General features: G+C 41.9%; 1 protein-coding gene across 1 annotated transcript in view; it reads left to right on the forward strand.

Annotated features, from left to right (window-relative positions):
- ntrk2a (neurotrophic tyrosine kinase, receptor, type 2a) overlaps positions 1 to 24,451 on the forward strand; it is an 80,200-nt gene that overhangs the window by 45,867 nt on the left and 9,882 nt on the right. The window contains exons 14-18 of the mRNA XM_041936597.1: positions 10,486 to 10,674; positions 17,587 to 17,717; positions 21,898 to 22,070; positions 22,384 to 22,539; positions 22,747 to 22,837. Coding sequence (XP_041792531.1) covers positions 10,486 to 10,674; positions 17,587 to 17,717; positions 21,898 to 22,070; positions 22,384 to 22,539; positions 22,747 to 22,837 — 740 coding nt within the window. The remainder of the gene's footprint in view (positions 1 to 10,485; positions 10,675 to 17,586; positions 17,718 to 21,897; positions 22,071 to 22,383; positions 22,540 to 22,746; positions 22,838 to 24,451) is intronic.

Raw genomic sequence — 24,451 nt, forward strand, 5'->3', positions numbered from 1 at the left:
AGTTGGGAGGCCGTGGCATTATTAAAGGTAACAGCTCCTAGTTTTACAGTTCTTGCACCTCTAGCTTGAAGGTTGTTGTGGTTGCTCACCTACTGATGGAGACTTTGAAAACAGTAACATGCAGGTAGCGAAAGGGGAGGAGATGCCGACTGAAATACTAAAATAGTCAGCGGATGGCAGGCTTATACCAACACCCGACATCCTGCGAGTCAGACTATATGTCATTGAAAACTGAATAACTTTGGGTTTTGGACTGTTGATCAAACAAAATAAGACATTTGAAGATGTCATCTTGGGCTCTGGGACGTTGTGATTTCACAATTCTTATATTCAGGTGTGTAGAGACTTTTTCTTTTGCACGTTTTGATGACTAAATAAGCAATAATCAAAGCTAAAGTTGGCCTACATACATAAGCTCAAAAGCTGCTTAATCCTGATTGGTGCATGAACATATATGACATCACCTTTCTCCCGCTGACCCCTGCATCACATCGAACCGCCGAGAAGAATTCATCAAGAAGTATCGCATGTAAAACAAACAGAACAGTAGGACTGATTAGGGGCCGCATTTTCCCTCTCTCCTTTCCTTTTTTTCTGCAGCTCTTCACGCTCTTCTTTACTCTCTAAACCTCCCTTTTCTTCCGCTGGTTCTCCTCCTCTGTGTCTCTTTCTCCCTGCATCCCTCCATCCTTCTTCCTCCTGGATCGATAGATTACTTCCTGTGTTCAGCGGGTTGACAGCACAGTTTAGAGACCACGGGGTTCAAGTTACCAGTCACCTGTGACTGTGTGTGTGTGTGTGTGTGTGTGTGTTTGTATGTACTGTGATAGGCTTAGGGGGTCACTGAGACCTTTGGGGTCAACAGTTGCAGTAGCCCTGTCTTTGCCTTGAAGCCTGAGTGACTGCTCCATTGATTGGGGGCAGATTTAGAGGGTTTAAATGAAGGAATCTCTTATCTTATTCAGCAAGCTTAATTAATCACAGCCAAGTTTTTGCATTTATGCCTGTGAAATTGTTAACAATATCTCGAAAGTCAGCTCTTTTCCACAATAGTCAGTCAGCAACGGAGCCAATATGGCTGCAGTAAATGTACCAACACCATCTACAGAGACCAAACAAGAGCTGAACACCTGAACCTGATGCACCTGATAGGTTGTCTGAAACCCATTTTTCAACCAATCATGCACTCTGACATCACTGACAACCACCAATGAAGTAATCTCAAATCATGAAACCCAACATTATCTGCTAACAACTGTTCTCGTTGTTCCTCTCTGGGCATAAGACTACCAAGCTGTTTTAACAGACTGACTGACAGGCCCCGATGTCCTTAAATCCCATAAAAGCCTCTCTACATCCATCGCCCAGGGCAACGTGCAGCAGTAAATGGCTTCAGTTTGTCTGAGGTGTGCCCAGAGAGCCTAAAAGAGATCAATACAGTCACTCACAGTCATTGTTTTAACTCGGCTCCTGCCATAAAAGTCCTGCTCCACTCCAGATCCCAAACCCTCAGGCTCCCACAGCAACACTGGTGTCAAAGCAGCAGCTTAAAGAGCTAACGAATGGACTTTCCACATGGAAATATTCATACCTGCGTGGCGTTGTGTGTGACTCACAATCATTGGAGTGTTGTATCTGTAGCTCCGGTAGCTCTACCATCGCCCCTTTTCCTTTAAATGACTGTAAAATCTCAGAACTTCTGCAGAATGTGTCAGGGGTGCTTAATTACAGTTGATTTAATTCCCAGCACCCAAATCCTCCTACAGTATATCCTGCCAGCAAAGTAGCGGAATAAGTATCAGCTGCTTTTCTCATCCATAAGTTAGAAACATTACAGCAACAAGCTGGGTGTCCAAAAATTTAAAATCCTGTTTTTTTTTTTACACTGAGTTTCTATTATCCCCTTGACATTTAAAGTGAAGAGATTTTCCTGCTTTCTTGACAAGGTTGTATAACTACTGTATGTCGACAAAATACATCTGCTCAGTTTCTCCAAGTGTTTAATTCCCAGCACTCAACATAAACCTCCAATGAAGCGGGCAGTGCAGAATAGAAGTCATTAATTTAACAATGTCGTCATTCATGAGCTGTACTGTGATTGGATGGCAGTATTGTCCAGCCTCCCTTGACAGAAACAGCTGTTCAGACAGACACAGGGCCATTTGTAGCAGTACACAAACCTGATCAGGAATCACACCAGTAGTCCTTGAATGGCTCACTCAAATGGAGTTGTAGTGTGATTTTCATGGTTTCATGCAACTTTTTCGTTTCAGCGTTTCACAGTTTTGCTCATCCTTTCTGTTGGTAAGAATAACATTGTGCCCACCAAGTGCAGATCTTGGAACAGGGCAACATCACTATAGGTGTGTTAAAACTGAATGTGCAATGAATTTTAGACGTGGTGCCAATGCAAAGTGGCAAATACACATATGTGTTGAAAATAGATCAGCTGAAACACACAGTAACTTAATTTTGTCCACTTAAGGTCAGCAGAAACAAGTTGAGAAGACAACATTGGCATATCATCACCTTGGCCAACATTTTACACACACAGCAGTTACAGAGCCACATTATTATTCATTTGGAGTCATATTTGCGTATATTTCCACCTGATCACTGTAATTCACTCTCTTTTAGCTCCATTTTTGGTCTCTACCAACTCCCGAGGGAAATATCTGGCTGTTTAGCAGCTACATGCTCAGCTGTGTTCACCAGCTAATCTCCAATTGTGTCTGTCCGCTGTTAAGTACTGAGAAGATAGTTTAGAGTCGGTTTTTAGAGGTTTTTACTGAGCAGAGCTGCCTCGGTGGATGAAAGCAACACTATGAGAGTGGTGACAGTGAACCAAAACAGCTCCAGAGAAAAGCTGCAGATTCAGATGAGTCTCTGTAGATTCATGATCCCACTTCACACCGTCACACTGACACCGTCATCGGCTTACAGCTAACGCCTGAACGGTTTGGACATTGGCTGCATGGGGCCAATAGACAGACTGAACGTGCCATGTTCAAATCTTAACAGCTTGCACTTGAGTAGTGAGTACGGTGTTGTCATAACCATTCAAATGATGTTATCCTGCAAGGCAGCTAGATTCGCGAGATCACACAAGATGACGCAGAGGCTCCATCTTGCCAGGCTTTAAGTTATGCATTTGTGTCCAGACCACAGCTGTTTTGGACCAGTCAGTGTCCTTTGAGGAACTAATGACAGCTGGTTTAGATGTGACGACGGCGTGAGAAGTGACTGTTTAAAAACAGCAATGGTGGCTCCTAAGAAATTAGCATAGATGCTGCTAAAGCATTAGCTGTGTCAGAACTGGAGTGTCTTTCTTCATTGAAAGGCAAACAATGGCACTGAAGGATTTTTTGCATGAAAAAGATATTTTCCATCGTCTCCCAACTGACTTCAGCAATAGCTTCGCTCTCCTACAACATCATATGGTTTGTTGATCTGATTGGTTGAAGTTAGCCCATGATAGACGATAACAGACAGATGGCTCATCCAATCAACAGCCAAGTATTTTTTGAAAGTGCACGTCCTTTCCCAAACTGTTTCCATGGACGGCTTCCCAGATGGATCCGAGTAACAAACCATCTGGCATGTCAGGTTACAAATGATGGCAAAACTCAGCAAATAAGACACAAAGTGTAATTAACTGGGACGTTTCTTTACCTCTCTTTCCAATTCACCACATTCATTCTCCTGCACTGACGTCTCTAGCAGCACAGTGCCATTACCTGTTATTAAAAAGACAAACAGACTTAAACAATGGCATAATTGCCGTTTTTAGTGCCCATCCTCCCGCCACCCACCTCTCAGTCATGCAGTGAACTTTGAAAGCAAGGCAATGTGTTTTATTGACTGTTAACCCGGGTTTCTCTCCACCAGACTGCGAGGAGCTCCGGTCTCCACCAGTTTAAACATCGGTTCCATGTCTATTAACAGTGTTGGGTCGTGACCTGACCCCACTTATACCTCTCCTGTCCGTCTCTCTCTCCCTCCCTCCACCTCCCAGCTCTCCATCTTTTCATCCCTTTTACCACGTCACTCCCCATGGACTCTCTGCCACCTCCCTTTCTCACACACACACACACACACACTCACACACGTATGCATGCACACGGGATCTGGTTGCCCCTCAGCTTAACGGTATTTCTAACGATCTGACCCCTGGACCTCTCTGCGTTAATGATCTTCAGCCCCTCCCAACACAAACACACACATGTACTGACAGACAATAACCATGAGCTCGCCATGTTTGTTTCTCCCCTTTGTTGCCTTGAGATAAACTCAGAGTGTTAAACACACTTGAAAACCCGACCAGCCTGAAACTAACAGCTTCATTTCTTGAGTGTAGGATTTCTCCAGCGAGAGAAATTTGGAAACCGCGTCCTCTTTGAAGAGCCGTTGTGTAGGACGGCCAAACGGCTGCCTCCCGTTTAGTGATGCAGATACAGATCTCAGTTTGAGGGGAAATGAAAAACTTCCTGCATCAATAAAATAAATAAAATGCACTACTCTGACAGTATTAACGATTAGCAGCCACTGTTGACTAGTAGCCATGGCAACCACATGCTCAAATAAAAATATTTCAGCTTTCTGCTGCGTCCTTTGGAGTTTTGAATGGTGTCAAGGCTGAAAATCAACTTGTGTGATTTATCTTGAGCATTTCAGTCGAGGAAGATTTAACTGATGGGAACTACAAGCTCTGTTCAAGCGGTGCATTTGTTTCGAGTGGCTCGAAAAGTGTCCGCATCTCTTTGACTGTAATACTACAACTGTGTATTTTAACAAGAAAAGTTTTTTGTTCTCTTTTGTTTTACATCTTGGCAAAAACAATTAGCCGTACATCTGGTGATTTTGTACGCTTTCAGAGAAACTGAAGGCTTAAATTGCCCCTACAGGTTCACAAATCCTAGCTTGACTTTATGTAGAAAATTAAAATTAAGAGGAATTGAATCACCACAAAGCTTATTTTTCTGCTCATTTTTGAGTGCTTTAGTTTTCCCTTTTTAACCGCCACCAGAAAAAGATATTACAAAATATATAACTATAATACAAATAGGAAAAAACGAACAAAAAATCCACAATCTGCTTCTGCTACCCCCACCACGACGGCTACAGCTACGACTATGACTACTACCACTAATAGTAATGCTTTATTAAAACCCTGACAGGTTGACATTTTGGGGGCTGACGTGAGGCAGAAATGATCTATAATGAGTAAAAAATGAGGCACAGTTATGAGTTTTATCAGTATAAAATTGCAAATAGCTTTTGGTCCAAAGCAAACAGTGTACAGAATATTTTTCAGTTCACTCCAAAGCTTGTTTTGGGATTTCATCTTTTATCACTCTTTCGGGTCCTTTTATTGAACGCGATGCATCATCGTACAAGTGTGATCCTGGACACGCAGAGATGCTCCTGGAAGACATCACAGCCCAGCACACACACACACACACTTACACCACATACAAGCGTGCACGTCTCCACACACACAAAAACAAACCACTGTGCTCTCGCTCTCATTCCTTCTCCTTCTCAAGGCCTTTTCAATCCTCGCGAGTCACCGACACACACATGCCAGCTGGTTTAGTCTCACACACGCGTCCTCACATAAAAACAAACTCTCTCAGTTTCTCTCTCTCAATCGAGCTCTGTCAGCAGCGCCACAGCCTGATATGAGGCCAGGGACAAAGGAAATGAATGATGTCAACCAGTGGTATAATTCAGCAGAAGCGACCACATGAGAGGGAATACATCCACTGAATTTGGCACTCATGGGAAATCAATCTCAACTCATAGTGCGATGTTTGCAGGCTTACGCTCATGTCTTGAAGAGGTCTGGAGAAGGACTGCGCTTCATGTTCACTCCCTGCATGTGTGTGTGTGTGTGTGTGTGTGCGTCAGTGTAATTCTGAATAATGCTTCCCGCTCTATGCTGAGACCCGTGCTCTAACTTGTCTCCGATGTTATTTCTCTTCAACTGACACTCAGTGAAGAGCTGATGAAAGACCAGTACTAGATGGAAGGATCTAATTATGCTCTCTGAGAGAGCCTTGCGCAAACACACACACACACACACACACACACACACACACACACACACACACACACACACACACACATCTTCTCATCCAAATCAAATAGTTCACACCCCTAAATCAGAGAAGAATGCATAAATAAAATGATATTATAGAGTTAGAAGCTTGGAATAGACAATCACTCACAAGCTTTTATTCAAGCACTTGTAGGACAATGCACTGAGAAGCAGTAATTTGCTCACCCCCTCTGTGCACCTGAGAGATTAATATCATTTATGCTGGCTATTATTAAGTTATTTTGTGTGCGAGCATCTTTCTGAGAGTAATTTCAAATGGCATCACGATTACAGACCCACAAAAATAAAGACCCACAAAAATAAAGGCTTATGTCTCCAGTGACTTTGTCACTGGAGACATAAGCCTGTTTCCACTTAACCACGAAAAGGTCGCCACTTTGGTCAGTTTTTCTCACATTTGTAACCTGATGAGCTTGTTTGCTATCAGGGCAGCATCATACGTATTTGTGTGATGCTGCTCTCATTCTTACATGAGCAAATACAAGTTTTTTATTTTCCACGGTTGTGTAATGTGCAACAGATCCTCTCCAAACTAAACAACAAAATACTTAGTCTGTCCCTCTAAAACAACGCATACAAGTGTTTTCTGATCCGACATCCCTGGATGACATTATTTGTCTGTGTCTTCCAAAATAGTTAGAAATCACTGTTAATAAAAACACTGGGGTGAAGGTTTGGTTAGGTCTAGCCACCTAAAGGAATCAGTTCGGTTAAGGGGAAGATCATGGTTTGGGTTAAGATAAGTAGCTACCTTTGTGAAGAGGAGCTTTGTCATTGCTGTTACGATAATAGAGATGTAGTTAAAGGTTTAATATGTAGGAATTGTCAGTTACTCTTTGTAAGCAAACAGTTTTCTGCGCCGTGTCTGCCATTTTTGTGGCGTCCTCTTGGTTGCTTGCTGCTGGCTCCTGCCTTTTTATCTCACCTGGGCTACACTCCCGCTGCACAAAGCCACAGCAAAATAAAAAGAAAATAAGAAAAAACAGGCAGAGGGCAGAGTCTCTGCAGATGAATACACTGCCACATGACCCCACACACTTCTGTTGGGTCATAAGTGAGACATTGTTTTTTAGGAAAATCCAGCAAAGTGGACCTCTAAGGTGGAACGATCATGATCGCGCTGAAAAAAGCAACGCTGCCTTGCAGAGGGAATCGAACATTTGTCTCCTGTTACAATCTGACATTTTATTGACCCATCCAGTTGAACTTCCTCCCTGCTTTGACTTTGTCTCTCCATAATAACGTCTCCTGACGTCCTCTTTTGCTCTCGTTGTAATTACTACGGCAGCTCGAGGGCTTTTTTGACAATTGGTGTAAATAGATGTCGTTCTTGGGCTCTTCTTCACACGGCCGATGCTGTCGTTCGTCTCGGGAGGACGGTAATTTGAAAAGCTGCAAAACATCGTGTGAGCTTCTCAGTTATGAGTGGGTTTCCTCAGAATTGTATGAAAGCTGCTGGGATCAACTGCCAAAAAGACAATGAGCAGAAAGCGACTAAGCAAAGAAGCACAGTGCTGATTCTCGGTGGGTTTGGTAGCGAGCCTTCGACATCACAGGGAGTCGGGTTTAAAGTTCTGCTGCTATGAAAAAGCAGAGATTTTTTTTAAAAGTCCTCTTTTTAAAATCTTAAATTATTTAAATTTTTTCTGAAATTCAGCTGAAGCTAATTAGAGGCAAAGCATTCCGAGTTAGACAAATCAAATAGGTAACTTACAGTTACGGTTGCTTTGTACCATCATACTAAAGCATTAGCTGCGGTGGCGGGATACTTCACAAAGTACATTTGAACAGACTGTGGCCAGTTCCAACAGCAGGAAGAGCAACCAGTTATGCTTTTAATATACTTATGGGCATGTGGATATTATTTTAAGACAAAAGTGTGAGCCTTTAAGTTTGCAGGTATTAAATAGAGAGATTACAGTTTGGGGTTAAAGGTGAAAACCCACACAGCTTTGCTTTAAAGCTTTTAGCAGCTTTATTTCTGCTTGTGTGTTGGTGCATATTAGAGAGAGAGTGAGCGTCGATGTGTGCAACTGTAGCTGCTACTTAGTGATACCGTGTGTGTGAGAGAAAAGCGGATATTGTTTGCTTTGGCACTCAACCTAAAGACGAAGAATTAGCAGCAGTGTCATGAAGGTGTGCTGCAACTGACTGAATCTGCCTCATGGACCGTTTTCACCGCCTTAATTAGAAACTAATAACACTTCTGTTCTGTTACCAAAACAAACCATTTTTCTGGAAGAGGGCTGGACTCGGTGTCTGACTCACGCCATCCCACCTCTCTTCTGTTTTGCGGCGTCTTGCTTCATGCCACATTTTTGCTCTCGGAAAAGTCTGTTGTATGAAACGTGAATTTTAATCATTTAATTTTCTAACTTGGTTAGTTTTGATATAGAAAAGCTTATTCTCGAGTGATTTTTCCACCAGATAATAGCGGTATAACAACTGAGAGCACTGAATCTGGATTTCCGACTTGGTTTTTACTCCACCAGGTTCCTGGATTACTGGCATTTGTCTTTTTGAAGGCATACATTAATTCCCTCGGTTACCCTCCAGCTTTGTAGAAATATGCTTTCATCTCTCTCTTTCTTTGACTTCATCATTAAATGCTGCAGCCTGACCTAAAAAATAACCCAGAAGTCAAACATGAAAACAACCGCAGTTGACAAAGCACCTCGCGCTACAGGCTTGGCTCTCTAATGGGACTCTTACGGGCTCATTTGCAGATCTGTTCTCATCCAAACACAATGACCCGTCACCAGAACGGGAGCTGCCACCTATCTTACACGCTCCTCATCCACATATCTGAGAAACAGTGACGTACTCTGACATTGTCAGATGCTGTTGTCAGTCCTCCTCTGTCTTCTTACGGCGCTGTTGCATATTAAACACATATGTATTGATCAGCGCAATGGTCAGCACAAAAGTCTACATCCCCTAACTCAGTTCTGCAAGACAGGGATCATGAGGGCATGGCAGGTCAGTCCTCACATAATTACCCCTGTCAGTGTTGTGGTAGGAGGAGCACCTGAGAGCTCTGGTTGAGTGATACGCCTGTCTGAAATACAATAAGCGAGCGTTTGGACTGAAAGCAGCCCTTCATTAAAAAATGCAAGGGGCTGCGTGGTTGGAGGCAAGTTTTTATTGTGCCGGTGAGACGTGAAATATGATGCACACGTCCATGAGTTTGATGGCTTATGAGCCCTAAAACACTGCTCATAAACACAGGTTGTAATTTCATGACTATTTTTAGCTATTTTATCTTCTGTCACGACGATCACCAGCTAACGTGAGCGAACACTTTTTGGACAGTTGTTTCTTAAGGCTTTCATGTTGCACTCATTTCTCCATACAAAATGTGATGTAAGTAGACAGAAGACTGAAATCGAGAGGGGACATTCAAATCCTGGATATTTTCTAACCTCACACAGCTGACCAATCGCTGCATGAAGTGGATGATTTGTCAGTTTCAGTTCCGACATGGAAAAGGAGCGCAGGGAGGTCACGTCTGACTCTGCTCATCCAGCCGACAGGCACTAAGCATACTGATCCCTTAACTCTTCAGCCCTATTTGAGGTGAAGCCTGTGTGGAATAGAAAGACAGTAACAACACGCAGCTCTAGTTCTGTGATCATATTTAAAGCCTTTGCTATCCACTGAAGTCACTGAAAACTTAGAGAATGAGTTGTGTTACTAAAAACACATTAATACGAATCTAGAAAAAAGGCTGGTATTTCATGACCCGGAATGAGACTCAACAGTCAACCATCTTTCCCTGGAGTCACTCACTGCACCTTTAAGACACAGAATCCAGCAGCACTTTAGATTGATCAGAATCAGAATCAGAATTGGCTTTACTGGCCAAGTATGTGTGCACATACAAGGAATATAACTGTGGTTTAAACACATGCATTCAATGTACTTGCATAGGAAAACAAGACAAGCAGCTCAACGAGGTTTAACGGTCTTCCTGACTGAATCATATCGGAGAGGGACATCTCAAAAAGCAACAAATAAACAAAGCAAGTACTAGAGAGCCCAGAACTGCGGTGGCAGTCTGCAGCGCCATCTTGGATCATATTTAATGCAGCAACAAATCTGACTGTGTTGAGGCTCAGGTTGCAAAAATTAGCTCTGCTTCTTTTAGATGTCTTTTCTTAACAGCAACACTTTATAATCTCGTCTCCTCTGCTCATCAAATAACAGATAACAATTTAACTAATTCTCACTTCCTGAAACTGTTAACGTGTCTGGCGTGTGTGCTGAAATGTTTTCCCATCCCACATGCGAGACCTTTCTCCATGGTTGTAAAGATAACCCCACTGGACTCAACAGTGCTTATCCCCCTCTCTCTGCTCTCTCAGGACCATCTTCAGTGATCAGCAACGACGATGACTCTGCCTCTCCTCTTCATCACGTCTCCAACGGCAGCAACACCCCTTCCTCCTCAGAGATGGGCCCTGACGCGGTAATCATAGGCATGACCAAGATCCCCGTGATAGAGAACCCTCAGTACTTCAGGAGCACAAACAGCCTCCTGAAAACCGACACGTGTGAGTACAAACCTCAGTTACCTTCACTGTTTACCCAAATGAACTAAATGTTCAATCCATTACGAGCTACACTCCAGAGCATTCAAGTTAACTGCACCTGCGTGATACTCAGAGGTGACCAAGGCAACATCTTTCTCGCTGTCATGGCGATGACCTTGGAGCTGTGGAGGGAGAAGTAGGAAATATGAAGGCCATTTTTATCCGTGTGTGTTTATGCACTCCAGCACATGTTGGGCACAAATCCATTCATAAATCTCAGGACTTCCACATGTGACTCATGCATCATTAGAGCCGACGACGGCAAAAACCTGCGAGTCTGTGAGCCGCCGCAGGTAGAAGTATTCTTCTCCGAGGGTGGACCAGCGCCAATTTATCTCAAAAGGAAAGCGTGTATACTTCACAAATTCAACAAAGCCACAAGAGTGGTGAAAGAAGGTGGGACGGAGAAAAATGCAAACAGAAATAGAAGAGAAACACGAGGAGAATAGAAGGAAGCGGAAAGAGAGAGCAACAGTCAAATAGACAGACACGAGGTTATTGACCTGGTCCATCAACATGACATTATGATTATTGGCAAGTAATAAAAGCTTCTCCAGGCTATGGCCTTGTGTTGCAGTAAATTATACTCCTGTGTGTGTGTGTGTGCACCATCAGGCTCTTCTATTGAGGGCAAGGTTTAGGATGTATAATGATGGGGGGGTTGGGGCTTGACCCCTCTGTCCTGCGATATAACTAAAAGATAGACAGGGATTTACAGCCTGAAGACAAGAATGAAAGCGCAGAGATCGATCAAAGTCAATAACGCTCTCCTGTGTATGTGTGTATGCCTGCATGTGTGTTTTTTATATATTACAGCCATTACAGCAATTACTCTGTGCACGTCTTTGACTCACAGACAGGCAGCATAAATACTGAAAGTATCTGACCGATTATTTGGCACCCTGCCTTTTCAGAAACGTACAATAGCTTTTGATGGAGACAGTTTGGCAAAGTGGCTCTGGGTTGCATGCCAAGAACTGCACTCTTTTTAAACAATGGCCTTAACTAGCTTGTGGCCTCTAATATTGGCTACAGGAATCGGTGGCGAGTACACATTTCTACTTAAAAGATGGCACAGATCTCTTCTTGGCAGCACAAACTCTGCAGAGATGATGGATCTGTGTGTAATTATGGGAACCGTTAGCCGTGTTGCGCTTTAGTTGTGCCACTTACCTCTGAAGTGAACACCTCATTAACAATAATAACATCAGAGGAGTTAGCATTCTTGGAAAGTGTGTCACGTGGATTATTAAAGTGTTACAGTCAACACCCATGGACTTGCATGGATGGTAACTACCGTGTTCATGTTTCCCTAACATTACATATACAGGCTGCATGACCTCATGAATCCAAATCCCACCTACGACCTCAGAAACCCTCCAAAAAGTCTCCAATTTTTATTTTAATTATTTGGATCATTTTTATGTTTAATTCATTTGATTAGGTGTTCCATTTTGATTTTAAAGAAGCAGTTCTTTTGAGGAAATTCATGCTTTGAAACTGAGCTGAAAAGTACAAGATTACATTTTATTTCTAAACGAAAACTTATAAAATGCTGTTGATGAAATAATGAACACATTTGAAATGTGTTCATTATTTCATCGGCCTTAAAGGAATAGTTTGACATTTTGGAAATACATTTTTTTGCTGAGAGGTAGACGAAAAGATTAACACCACTTTCATGCTTGCATGTAAGTTACTGCCAGCAGCTACTTAGCTTAGCATTAAGACTGTAAACAGGAGGAAGGAGCTAGCCTGGCTCTGTCCAAAAATAGCACAATCCGTCCAACAACACATCTAAATATGAAAGTCTGACAATTATTTTACTATTAATGTGTCAAACAACAGTTTGAGTTTTGAGCCAGACTGTTTCTTGGCCAGGCACAGTAACAAGCTGGCTAGCTCTTTCCCTGGTTTCTGATCTTTGTGCTAAGCTATGCTAGCTGGCTGCCAGCTCTAGCTACATATTTACATGAGAGTGATACCAATCTAACAGTTGCTTGAAAGCACTAGTTTTAACAAAATGCCAAATTATTCCTACCTAAATTTTAGCTTGTGAAACACCTAGCATGTGTATGTTTTTCATTGCAGTGGTGGAATGTAACTATGTGCATTTACTCAAGTACTTTACTTAAGCAGCCTGCAAATTCATGTATTTACATTTCATGCAAGTATAAACTTCTACTTCTACATCTGAGAGGCAAGTATTTTACTTTTTACTTCTTTTTTTTTTTTTTTTTTTTACTTAGTTACTCTTCCTGAAAACCATCCTTTTCCAAATTGGTGATTTTTACAATAAACTGAAGGGCGACGTGTTTCTTCATTGGTTGAGAAATTTCTCCTACTTCTTAAGAGAAATAAAGCATTTAAAACTAAACTTGGAAAAGCTGTGAACTGTTTTTCTGCACTCATGATATCTGGACGTTTTAGAAACATGTGGCTCCCACAGTACAGCAACGCTACAAACACATGATGATTTTATAAAATGTGATGCACGGCTGTAGATTAAACTATCCAAAACTATATAAAGTGGTTCAAATTTGACAGGCCCGGAGGCACGAGGTTTCAGGACTCAAATGCAAGACTCAGACACAATCAGCGAAGTTTCAAAATAAAGAAGTAATTTATTAACAAAAGGCGCTCAGGATAAATGATTACAGCACATACAACGCATGGCTTCAAAGTACAAACAAAGGACGCTAAGGATAATTTAGAATACAAAAATCAAAACTCAAAGAGGCTCAAATGGCTATGAAACAAAGTAACAAATGAATCAAGAGTAGACTACAAAAATACACAATCAATGATGACTTACTTACAAACAAAATACAAGGCACAAACAGGAAGACAAGGATCACGAGAGCTAGATAAATCAAGGCTTGGTACAAGGACATAGCACGAGACAATCTGGCACAGGACAAAGGGAGACGCAGACTATATATATACGAGGTAACAATGAACAGGTGGAGACAATTAGGGCGGGGTAGACAATCAGACAGGCGGGAAACACATCGGGAAGTCAAGGGCCTGAAACGAGAGGAGAGTTAGGTTTCACAATAAAACAGGAAGTGTAAGACAAGACATGACGCTCGTGAACAAAAACACTTAACAGATCTGACGAGACATGACAAAATTAGCTCAACCTTAAAGAACTACAGTAGTAAAATGCAACACTCGCATTAATGCAGCAGTATATTCATCCAAAAACATCATATATGATTCTAAAACACTAACACTAAAACACGCAAATTAATATTTCTATTTTTCAGTTTTTTAAGTACAGTTGGCTGATAATCATTTCTTTTATTTAGGTGAGGTTTGCACTTTTTCACAGTGTGGTGTTACTTTCATTGAAAGTAAAGGATCTCAATATGTCATCCATCACTGAATGTAAACCTATGCGTGGTTTGATAAATGTGCTAAAAGTCTGAAGGAAAATACAGCAGACTTGACCTGAATGTCCTCAGTAGTAACTCCAGCCCTGAACTGAAGGAGAAATCTTTCTTTGTCTTTGTTATGTTGCTCCTTCCTCTTGGCTTATTATAGCGTATCTCTCATTTTTTCCACCGTTTCCATCCCAGCCCATCTTTTAGGGTTTGTATTTTTCTGTATCTAGGGAATGAGGATTAACATTGTTCTGGAAAATGTTATTCGTAAGTCAACACGTGCGTACAGTACTTGAAAACACCCATTTACACGGCCACACACACACACATCCTTACACACTAAGCTTATGAAAATTTAGGTCACAATTAGCTACACCTCCTGACAGGAGGAGGGTAGTGGTGGCTGACTGGAGGGAGGTGTAGTGGAAAAGAAGAGGCAGAAGAGTCATGGCATTAATCGCATGAGGAGTTTGATGGAGAAAAGGCTTGAAGGTCCTGCTTTCAAAGCATCCATGAAACACGTGACTTTGACCTCTCGCATTGCTTGGTTCAAACTACCAAACACACAATTTGCAGACTGTTCAGGCTGCTCTGTGTCAGCGTCTAGGGTCATGGAAATCGTTTGGGCAGATGAGAGAACAGGAATGGAAGAAGAGGCAGATGGCATACGGGGAATAATTATGTCCCGAGACATTCGTTACTTTGGTTGTTTCTAAGATGCTGATCAAGGAGAATCGCGTGAGAGGTGGCTGTACGGGGAGAGTGTGAAGCGACTGGATGACGGAGGAAAAGGACAGATGGAAAAAGATGGGAGAGGAGGTGGTTGATGGGAAATATTATCCCTCTGATGTTAATGTTGTGAGCGCTGTCATAAACAAGTGATGGAAAAAGACTGATGGAGCAACAGAATGGGGAGGAACATGTGCCGAGATGCTAATGTTTGGAGGGTGTTGATTAAAAAGTGATAAGTTTAGCAGCTGAGGGGAATGGCGATAGGGAGAAATGAATGATGGAACAGAGGGATGCTAAATAAGGAAAGTGAGAAAAAGATAATGAGACTGGATGGAGCGATGCTAAATGAGGGAAAATGAGCGACTACGATAAGCATGGAAAACGGGTACTAATTAAGAAAAACATCAGAGAATAAGAGTGCAAAGTTTGGTAAATGGGGAATAATATTTCTGTAGATCTTAATTAAGGATACTGATTGAGGAGAAGAGGGGTGATGTGCAGCACCGCACATAGAGATACAGTTTAATAATGAAAGCAGGGTGGAAGAAGGAGTGTAAAACTGGCAAAGGCAGACAGCTGGGAAGCAGAATTCATGAGCGATATGAGGCCATAAAAACAAAATAACATTTTGGAAAGTTCTTGATTGCTATGCACAGCTATTTTTTTAGAAATATTGAATATATGCATGCAAAACCAGATGCAATGAGATAAATCTAACAATCAAGACGCATTTAAAAAAAACAGCAGGAAATGCTGTGAATGCTTCTTCAAAAAAAAGCAACAAGGGAAGGACTGGTCTGCACACACCAGTTTATTTGCTATTTGAGGGTGTTAATTAAGGAGAAGTGGTGCGTTTTCATGGGTGAGCACTTATTACACAGCTACAGTAGGAAATGGTTTGGTGAGGTTATTAGCTGTTTAAATGGCGGGTGGCGGTCTTGTGGGATTGTTGGCTTATTGTGCGCTGCTGCTGCTGCACGTGGAGTTGTGGGTGCACAGAGATCTGTGACCCGCTGCTGTTGTGTTTGAACTGAAGACAATCAGGATGTGATGCCTCTACACGGTGTATACTGTATAAGGTAAATGAGGCACTAATGCAAACAGAAAGAAACATAATGAGAAAACGTTTTAATGAATGTGTTTAAAATGTTCAAACACTGAGCATATCTGCAGAATGTTTAGTGAATGTTTAGCCACTCAAGCACTCAGAGAAAGATTTCATCAGGGTTAAACATTAAAGTCAACATGACTTAGTTCATCAACATTGAACTGAAAAACAGCTACAGTCTTTCTCCAACTTTTCTTTTTTATTTAATTTTTTTTTTTTTTGCTAAACCTGAGCACACGACACAAGCATGCAAACTCCAGTATCCCTTTATTTATTTTCCTAAATCAGGTTCTTTTATTGTGCACTCAAGGGAAAATCAATCAAACGGTTGTTGGTTTATTCTTTTTAAGAATGCTGTTTATTCGCTTTTGCAAATGAACTCTTCTTTTATTTGGACAAGACAGAGACACACACACACACACACGCACACTCACACACATACACACTGCATTGTGGGTGTGTACTTCACAACAATTTTAGACTGAGAATTAGATGCTTTTGAATATCTGATGGAGACCAGCAGAGTTTCTTCTTACTCTCTCTCTCTCTCTATCTCTCCCAGTCTCCCTCTCTCTGTCTCCCCCTCTCTCTCTCTCTCAGCCTCTCTCTCAATCTGTACAATATTGGGTTAAGGTGGACCTCGGTGGCTTACAGTGTAGATCGATGCAGCTTGTGAGAGTCTAGCTGGGCTTTAATGTGATAGTCTGAGTGGACAGCTTTTCTTCAAATGTGCCTCTTAATCACATCACAGATAAATCTCAGCTATTGGTTGTGTGTGTCTGTGTGTGTGTGTGTGTGTGTGTGTGTGTGTGTGTGTGTGTGTGTGTGTGTAAGAAGCACCCACGTGCATGTATTACAGGATAATTCATGTTTCCTTGCATTCAGACAGTTGCACATACAGCATGGCCCGCAGTGATAAAGTCGTAGCTGAGCGGGGTTATAGTAAGGGCACCACGCTGTTAATCATTCTGTAGAATAAAACCCTTTATCATCGCCATGGTGAGATGCCAAATTTTCTTAAGATGAGCTGGCATGGAGTCACAAGTTACTTAGCAACAGAAAGCAGGTTTGTCATCTCTGATCCAACTGTGGGTGCAGACGGCAGGGAGAGATTTACAATACAGTGAAAACTGGATCAAATTAGTATATGACAAACAGTGAATTTGCTTATTTAGTGCAGCATTCACAAGATGTATGGATAATAAAACAAAATATTGATGCACCAGAAAAATATCTACTGTTAAATACTGTAAGGATTCGACCATTCGCCAATTTAGAGGGGGAAATATGCCCCTGAGAAAAGAGCTGATTGTTGACAGACCATGTCAAAAAATGATAAAATCCCATATTTTCCACTTCAGAAAACCAGTGGCTAACCAGTAGCACACAATGCAGCTACGTTTATGTTCAAAAAAGCACATCTAAGAAATCAAATGTATGTATTTTGGTTAAATCCCTCATATTGTGGTAGTTTTGCTTTGAACTGAACTAATTAAATGATGCACAGAATAATCAAAACGTAATAACTCAAGTCTGTTCGCCATCCTGTTTCTGTGACCTCATGTGAACTGCACACTGCGCCGTTACTGAACCAAGATGGCCACAATTTAAATGGATTCTTCCTCGACTTTTCTGTCTCTCCAACAGTCGTCCAGCATATTAAGAGGCACAACATCGTGCTGAAGAGAGAGCTGGGGGAGGGAGCCTTCGGAAAAGTCTTCCTGGCCGAGTGTTACAACCTCTCACCTGACCAGGAGAAGATACTGGTGGCTGTCAAGGTAATTTTTCACTTTTTTTTTTTTACTGCTAGGTCCCGAGAAACTAATTTGAAAAGTAGAAAAAGTAAAGACGTTATTCTACACATTGCATGGGACAGCAATGATTTCAAGCATTCCTTAGCTATTAAGACTTTTTAATATTATATGTTTTTCTATGGAATAACAAGAAAGAGAGTCCCAGACCTCTGGAATTAGTTTCAATAGCTTCTTTTCTGTCCTTCACATGTGAGATTATGCAGCATACGTGACTGGAGGATTGAAGAGAAAACTTTTGTGTAAAAAGCAGTCTGCATTACAAAGAAAGCATCTCAATTCATGAGGAGTCTGGTTTCAAAGTGAGATATTTTGAAAATCCCTGCTCCTGCAGAATGATTGGTGGCACCAAAATAGAGCCCATAATGTTATTATTGAAGGTGAAGTTATTGCTTTTTATCTACTGTGTTTTGTAATGAGATCTGATACCTGGAATACATTTGAAATATTGAACAGTTTACAGCGGATAATCTTATGTTCCTGAAATGGATACAAGGCGTTTGGAAATGAAATCCTTCATACGGCTGTCTGTAAAGTATTTAGACTCCACGCTCGCCATCTCCTCATCTATTGTTAGCAAGCCGCCGCTTTCAACAGCTTCTCTTCAAGCAAAAGGTGGAATTACACTCAAACCGCTGACTTCCGGGGTCAAATTGAACGGTTTCCTCCCATCACGTCTATCCATCCGTCTATCTCTCCATCAAGGATGCTTTCTGTCCTGGTCTGCGGTGAAACAGGATCTGATTGGCGAAGAACTTCTCATTAACAATACATGACCTGTGAGAGACCCTCCACTCTTTCAGTCTACTTCCTCTGTCCTCCACCTCTAACTCTCACCTGCGGCGCTTTTTCTCTCTCCTCTGCAGTTCTTCATCCTGCTACTTTCCGCTTCTCAAATCCTCCACCTTCTTTTCTCTTCCTACACCTCCTGTTTCCCTCCAGCTTAGCTCTAAACCGCTTGCTCGCCCGCTGATGTCTGCTGCCAGCTTAGCTTCAGCTCAGTCTGAGCACTCAGTAAAAATATGCACCTGAAAATCCCAGGAAGAAGAGTTCCTGGTTGTAGAACAAGATGCTGTGTGTTGCTGCCTGCATGTCAAGTCCAGGAAAACACTATATAATCTGCACAAAACTTTCACTAAAACTAAATAGTTTTTCCCCAAAGTGCCATAGGTGTGGTGGCACGTGGACGGGATGTAGATGAATCACGTAATCATTAGAGTCACTGCATTGATTTAACGCTCTCTATTCATCAGATTTTTTTTCAATTAGCTAATGTACCACCTGCTTATAGCGCACTCTTCCTGCTCCTCTCATCCTCGTCTTCTTGTCAGCTGGCGTGACTCACTGTGTCTCTCCGGTTGTCTTTTCCTCCTCCTTGTTGCTGCATCAACTAAGAGAAGATGCTTTCGCTACTTCTTGATTAAAGGGTCAGTTCACCCAAATTACAAAGCAAACTGACAGGAGCTGTTTCTGTTGCTGTTGTTTCAAGTTCTGACGTATCGAACATTTAACTCTCATGACTGATCAGCTGTTTCTGCTCCAAGAGGAAGAGGATTAAACGTCTCCTCATCACTCCACACAGATTTGTTGTAGCCTTCCTCACAGAGACACATGAAACGACAAAGCGTTCCTGAGGTCATGTAATAATATCCTTTATATTATCCGCCAGAAGTTTCTAATAAAAATAAAATATAAATTCATACAAAATATTTATATATAAATCGCAGTTTATGCTGTCTTATGTTTGTGTGGCACAGGAAGTAAGTCAATTAAGGGAACTAGGGATCTTATCACCATTTCCAACTGAATAGGTGTTTGCTTTTGGCTCGTGGCTCACTGTTAGTCACAGATTTGTCTAAGTACCTTGCTTTTTACCACCACATTCAAGATTCATGATTCAAGAGTTTTTATTGTCATTGAACATGTCAATGAAATTTTCATTGCAACCCCCATGTTAGGAACAGATAGTAAGAAAATGTTCACAAAGTGGTGAACCTCGTTCCATCCTTGCTTGTGAACAACTGAGCCTTTCCAGGATGCCCCTTTCATACTATCACCTGTTACCAATCAACCTGTTTACCTGTGGAATGTTCCAAACAGGTGTTTTTGGAGCGTTCCACAACTTTCCCAGTCTTTTGTTGCTCCTGCTCCAACCTATGTGAAACGTGTTGCTGCATCAAATTCAGAATAAGCAAATATTACATAAATCAATGAAGCTGATGAGATCAAACATTAAATATATTGTTTTTGTACTATTTCTAATTGAGTATATGTCAAAAAGCATCTGCAAATGATCACATTGGGTTTATTTATGCAGCGTCCCAACTTTTTTGTAACCAGGGTTGCATTTTAAGGTATTTTTTTCCTTCAAATCCCCCCCGACTCCCCTGCCGATGAGTACATTGTTCGTCATGAGCACTCTGTCATGCATGCTACATTACAGAAACATGCTCTCCCCTCTTACGATAACCTACACTCACTAATAGAGCCTAATGGTCCTGGATTTAGAGTCAGCTATCAATCAGCCAGTCAGCCATAACACAGAAGTTTTACTGTTGCTGTATATTGATGTATACACTGGGGTGCCATCAATCACAGGCTCACTTTAACACTAGCAGATACACATGCAAATATACATGGGCCTATACATACACACTCACAGTACACTGCGGCATGCCATCAGTCATAAACATCTAGCACTTTCAATAATGTTGCCTTCACACATGTAAAAGTGAGTCACTGCATTCCCGAGCTGGAGGTTGTTGATTGCTTTTTATTCGTCCAGGGACCTGAATGTGTGCGCATGCCGGATGACTAACAGAGCAATATTATGGCTTTTAGCCTGGGAATTAATGCAGCATTGAGTTCAGAGACTGAGCGCGTCACACGTAGATGTTTGTGGCTCACAGCAAAGTCTCTGCTCTCTAACTTTCCTCAGTCCAAAACGAATATGGTTTGCTCAGCACACCGATGATTATCTGTTACGCTCGTTTGATGCATTGCACAGTTCAGTTAGCTGACTGAGCCCAGTGGTGGACTGCATGTGTTTGCCAGGAAAGAAAGTTGTTATTTTTCTTTTTACTGATGCTGCTCTTACATGCAACAACAAATGCAGCCACACAAGCTGAAACTGAAAGGTCAAACTATAACAGGCTATCACTCTCAGCATGTGAGAGCTCATCAGAGGAAAGTCAGCCCAGATTTCCCACACATGTCCGATACAGTAAACTGAGATCGGAGCGTAGCCTTTCATACAGCATCCATACTGTAATAACCCACCATATGATCAGCACAGTAGCATCGTATTGCATCCTGTAATGTGCATGACCAAGCCTTCGTTTCATGATACGCGATTGGCTGAATGTGGGTGGGCGGAGTTACAGTCGGTCTCACTTTCTGGTATGTCAGCGTTACAGCAGCAAGGTCGCGGGTCATTTCCTTCTTCCTGAGCTTTCTTTGTGACTTCTCCTTGTCCTTAAAATCTACATTTGTAATAGGAGCTTCTATCTGTTAGTACACAGACAGACATGCAAACACACACACACACACACACACACAAGTTGGAAAGTGAACGTATATCCATATCATTTACTGTAGGAAGGCAATAAATTATTCATGTATGACAAGAGGAATCTATATTTTTCTTTTTTTTGATGTGAAATGAACGGAGACCCTGTATCCCTTTCATTTCCTGTATCTCTCTCTCTGTGTCTCTCTCTGTGTCTCTGTCTGTCTTCCACACACTTGTGTTACACAACCTCCCCAACACATTTCCTGATTCATGGAAACAAGACAATGATTAGTTTCAAAAAGGAACCAGGGAGCATAATGAATGTAAACAGTGCCATACTTTGTAATGGCTTACATTAATATAAAATGTCTCCATTTCTTTGCTGCGCTGCCATTGTAACAGCCCTTGCTCGGTGCCAGTAATTTCACACTTTGTGTGCCTAGTTGCTGTAACTCACTTTTACAAGGCAAGACACTTACATTTTTTTTTCTTTAGTGGACTTCAGCCAAATAAATTGGAGCAGTCTGGGCGCACTGTGAAAATGACTAATTGGCAATGGCGTACGTGGCATAATGTCTGAGTTTTTCATTTGTCAGTTTATTAAAATGTCACTTCTGCATGTGTGTATGTGTGCAGACGCTCAAAGAGGCCAGTGAAAATGCCAGGAAGGATTTCCATCGCGAGGCCGAGCTGCTGACCAACCTTCAACATGAACACATTGTCACTTTCTATGGAGTCTGCGTGGAGAGCGACCCTCTCATCATGGTGTTTGAGTACATGAAACACGGAGACCTCAACAAGTTCCTCAGGCACGGCTCTTTTCAAAAATATCATCAAAATGGCAGCTGTTTAATACCGAAGAATTTGCATTTCTCTAGAATGTTGTCATGACAACAGAGGAATCAATAGACAAAGCAGTTTGTATAGAAGAAATATGATCTGCTGTTTAAACAACAAAAAATCTCTCTTAATCTCAATCTAAATGTTCTCTCTTAGAGCTCCAGATGTATTGTTTTACATGGTCTACAAGGCCGACAGCTAGCAACGCTTCACAGGCGACAACACGACTCCAACAAACAATCAGCAGGCTCACATGACTAATTTCCACCTGTTTCCTCACAGGGCTCACGGTCCAGATGCAGTTCTGATGGCGGAGGGCCAGACCACCAGACCCGTGGAGCTGACCCAGTCTCAGATGCTGCACATCGCCCAGCAGATAGCATCTGGCATGGTCTACCTGGCATCACAGCACTTTGTGCACCGCGACCTGGCCACCAGGTTTGTCATTTACTGCGCTACTCTCTGTGTTTACTCTGTGTACAGACTTAATGAAGGCATCATACACAGGGAAATTCATTCAGACCCTTCTACATTTTATGGAATACAGATTATGACAAAGTGGGAACACACGTTTTTGAGTGTTTCCTTCGGTCGCCTGTATCGCTGTTGATGTTGTGTACTTAGTTTGTGTTGGTTGTCTAACAGGAACTGCCTGGTGGGTGAGAACCTGCTGGTAAAGATCGGAGACTTTGGCATGTCCAGAGACGTCTACAGCACTGACTACTACAGGGTAGGTGTATGTGTCGATATCTTTTCTGGCCCTTCTTTTTGCCTCCCTCCTCCCTGCTGCATGGGTCCCTCTCTGCTCCTCCCCTGCATGGGCATGACTGACGGACTCCGACAGAGTTACAGTCAGAAGCTTGCTGTGGTAGGTCAACTAAACTCAGTGTAATGAAATTAAACATAGTGGGATACATATGTAATTAAATGGACTCAAGGGGAGGGAGTAGCATGCTTCGTTAGGTCTGCTGTGAAATAAGGGCTGTATGTTTAATTACTGCAGCATTTTCTGCCACTGAGGGCCAATATGCACGAGTTGTTGTAAAGTTTTTACCAAACAATTTACCTGCTATCCTTTTATAAGCAGGTAAAATTAAGGTTAAATTTAGGAACCTAAAGGAACCTAAGGAACCTGCTGACCAGATAGCTGCATGACAAGCACAAGTATATTTTAACACACTGGTCAGAAGCTTCCCAAAAGAATCCATAGTTATAAAATATGGTGGGTTTTGGATGACAGGACAGCACATATTTTTTTGTAAACTGCAAACAAACTCTTGTACATTACATGAGGGTTATATTTTCTCTGACAACACTACAATCCTGTTTTCTTTACTGGGAATTTGGCCCATGAAATAGTAGATTCATAAACCTGCAGGCTGTTTCAAGAGACAAGTTGAAAATCTGTTGTCTGAAACTGTGACTGGGAAATTAAGCATCCAGAATCTACTGGGGAGATGAAAAACACACCAAAGGATTATAAAATGTGATTCAATGAAACAAACACGGGAATGTTTCTACAAACTGCACATGGTCTGATTAGTCCGAAAATGTTCAAATTGCAAAACTGGAAATATTTTTTTTGTGGTACTTGTGTCAATCAAACTCCGAAGCACAGCATTATAAACTGTCTTTTATTCAATTACTTTTAGCTTGATAGAGTCCGCATCAAACAGAAATGGAAGGAGTCTATCTGTCAGTCTGTGCTCATGTCAGTCCTTCAATGTTATCATCAACAGAGTGCTGGCTCTTGATCTACAGCACATATTTATTAGTAGCGCGCTACTAATGCCAGAAGTACACACTGTATAGACTATAGAGAGGGGACAGCTGTTAACTGTTACACTGCTGAACTGCATGCTGGATACAGCTCGTTCACTACAGTACATTCTAGGGGACACAACTATGTCATGGCAGGTGTGTTGCTCGGGACCCAAAGAAGCACGGTATCGAGTGTGAAGCTGTTTGGACGAGTGGCTCTCAGGAAAGCTGCAAGCGGCATCACCCGAGGCCAAGTATAACACAGACTACAGGGTCGCAGCAAACATGCATTCGATGCTGAGTACAACAGGTGTATTCACAGTGCAGGTCAGTGGGATGCAAGACGCAACCATCTCATGGTCAGTGTAGAAAGGGCTATTCTGAAAAAAGAACAGAGGAGGAACTATGAAGGAAAAATGTGTGTGTGTGTATTTGTGTGTGTTGCAGGGACATTTAGCAGCTCTACTGTGAGTGTCAAGACAACCCAGGGGTACAAGAGACAGCTGAGACTGTGCGTGTGTTTTTTTTCCTTCCATACAGCAATCTGTCACCTTTCCAAAAGGCTGAAATCTAATAAATCGTGCTGATT

The sequence above is a fragment of the Chelmon rostratus genome, chromosome 5, assembly GCF_017976325.1.
Source record: "Chelmon rostratus isolate fCheRos1 chromosome 5, fCheRos1.pri, whole genome shotgun sequence".
In the NCBI taxonomy this organism is placed as follows: domain Eukaryota; kingdom Metazoa; phylum Chordata; class Actinopteri; order Chaetodontiformes; family Chaetodontidae; genus Chelmon; species Chelmon rostratus.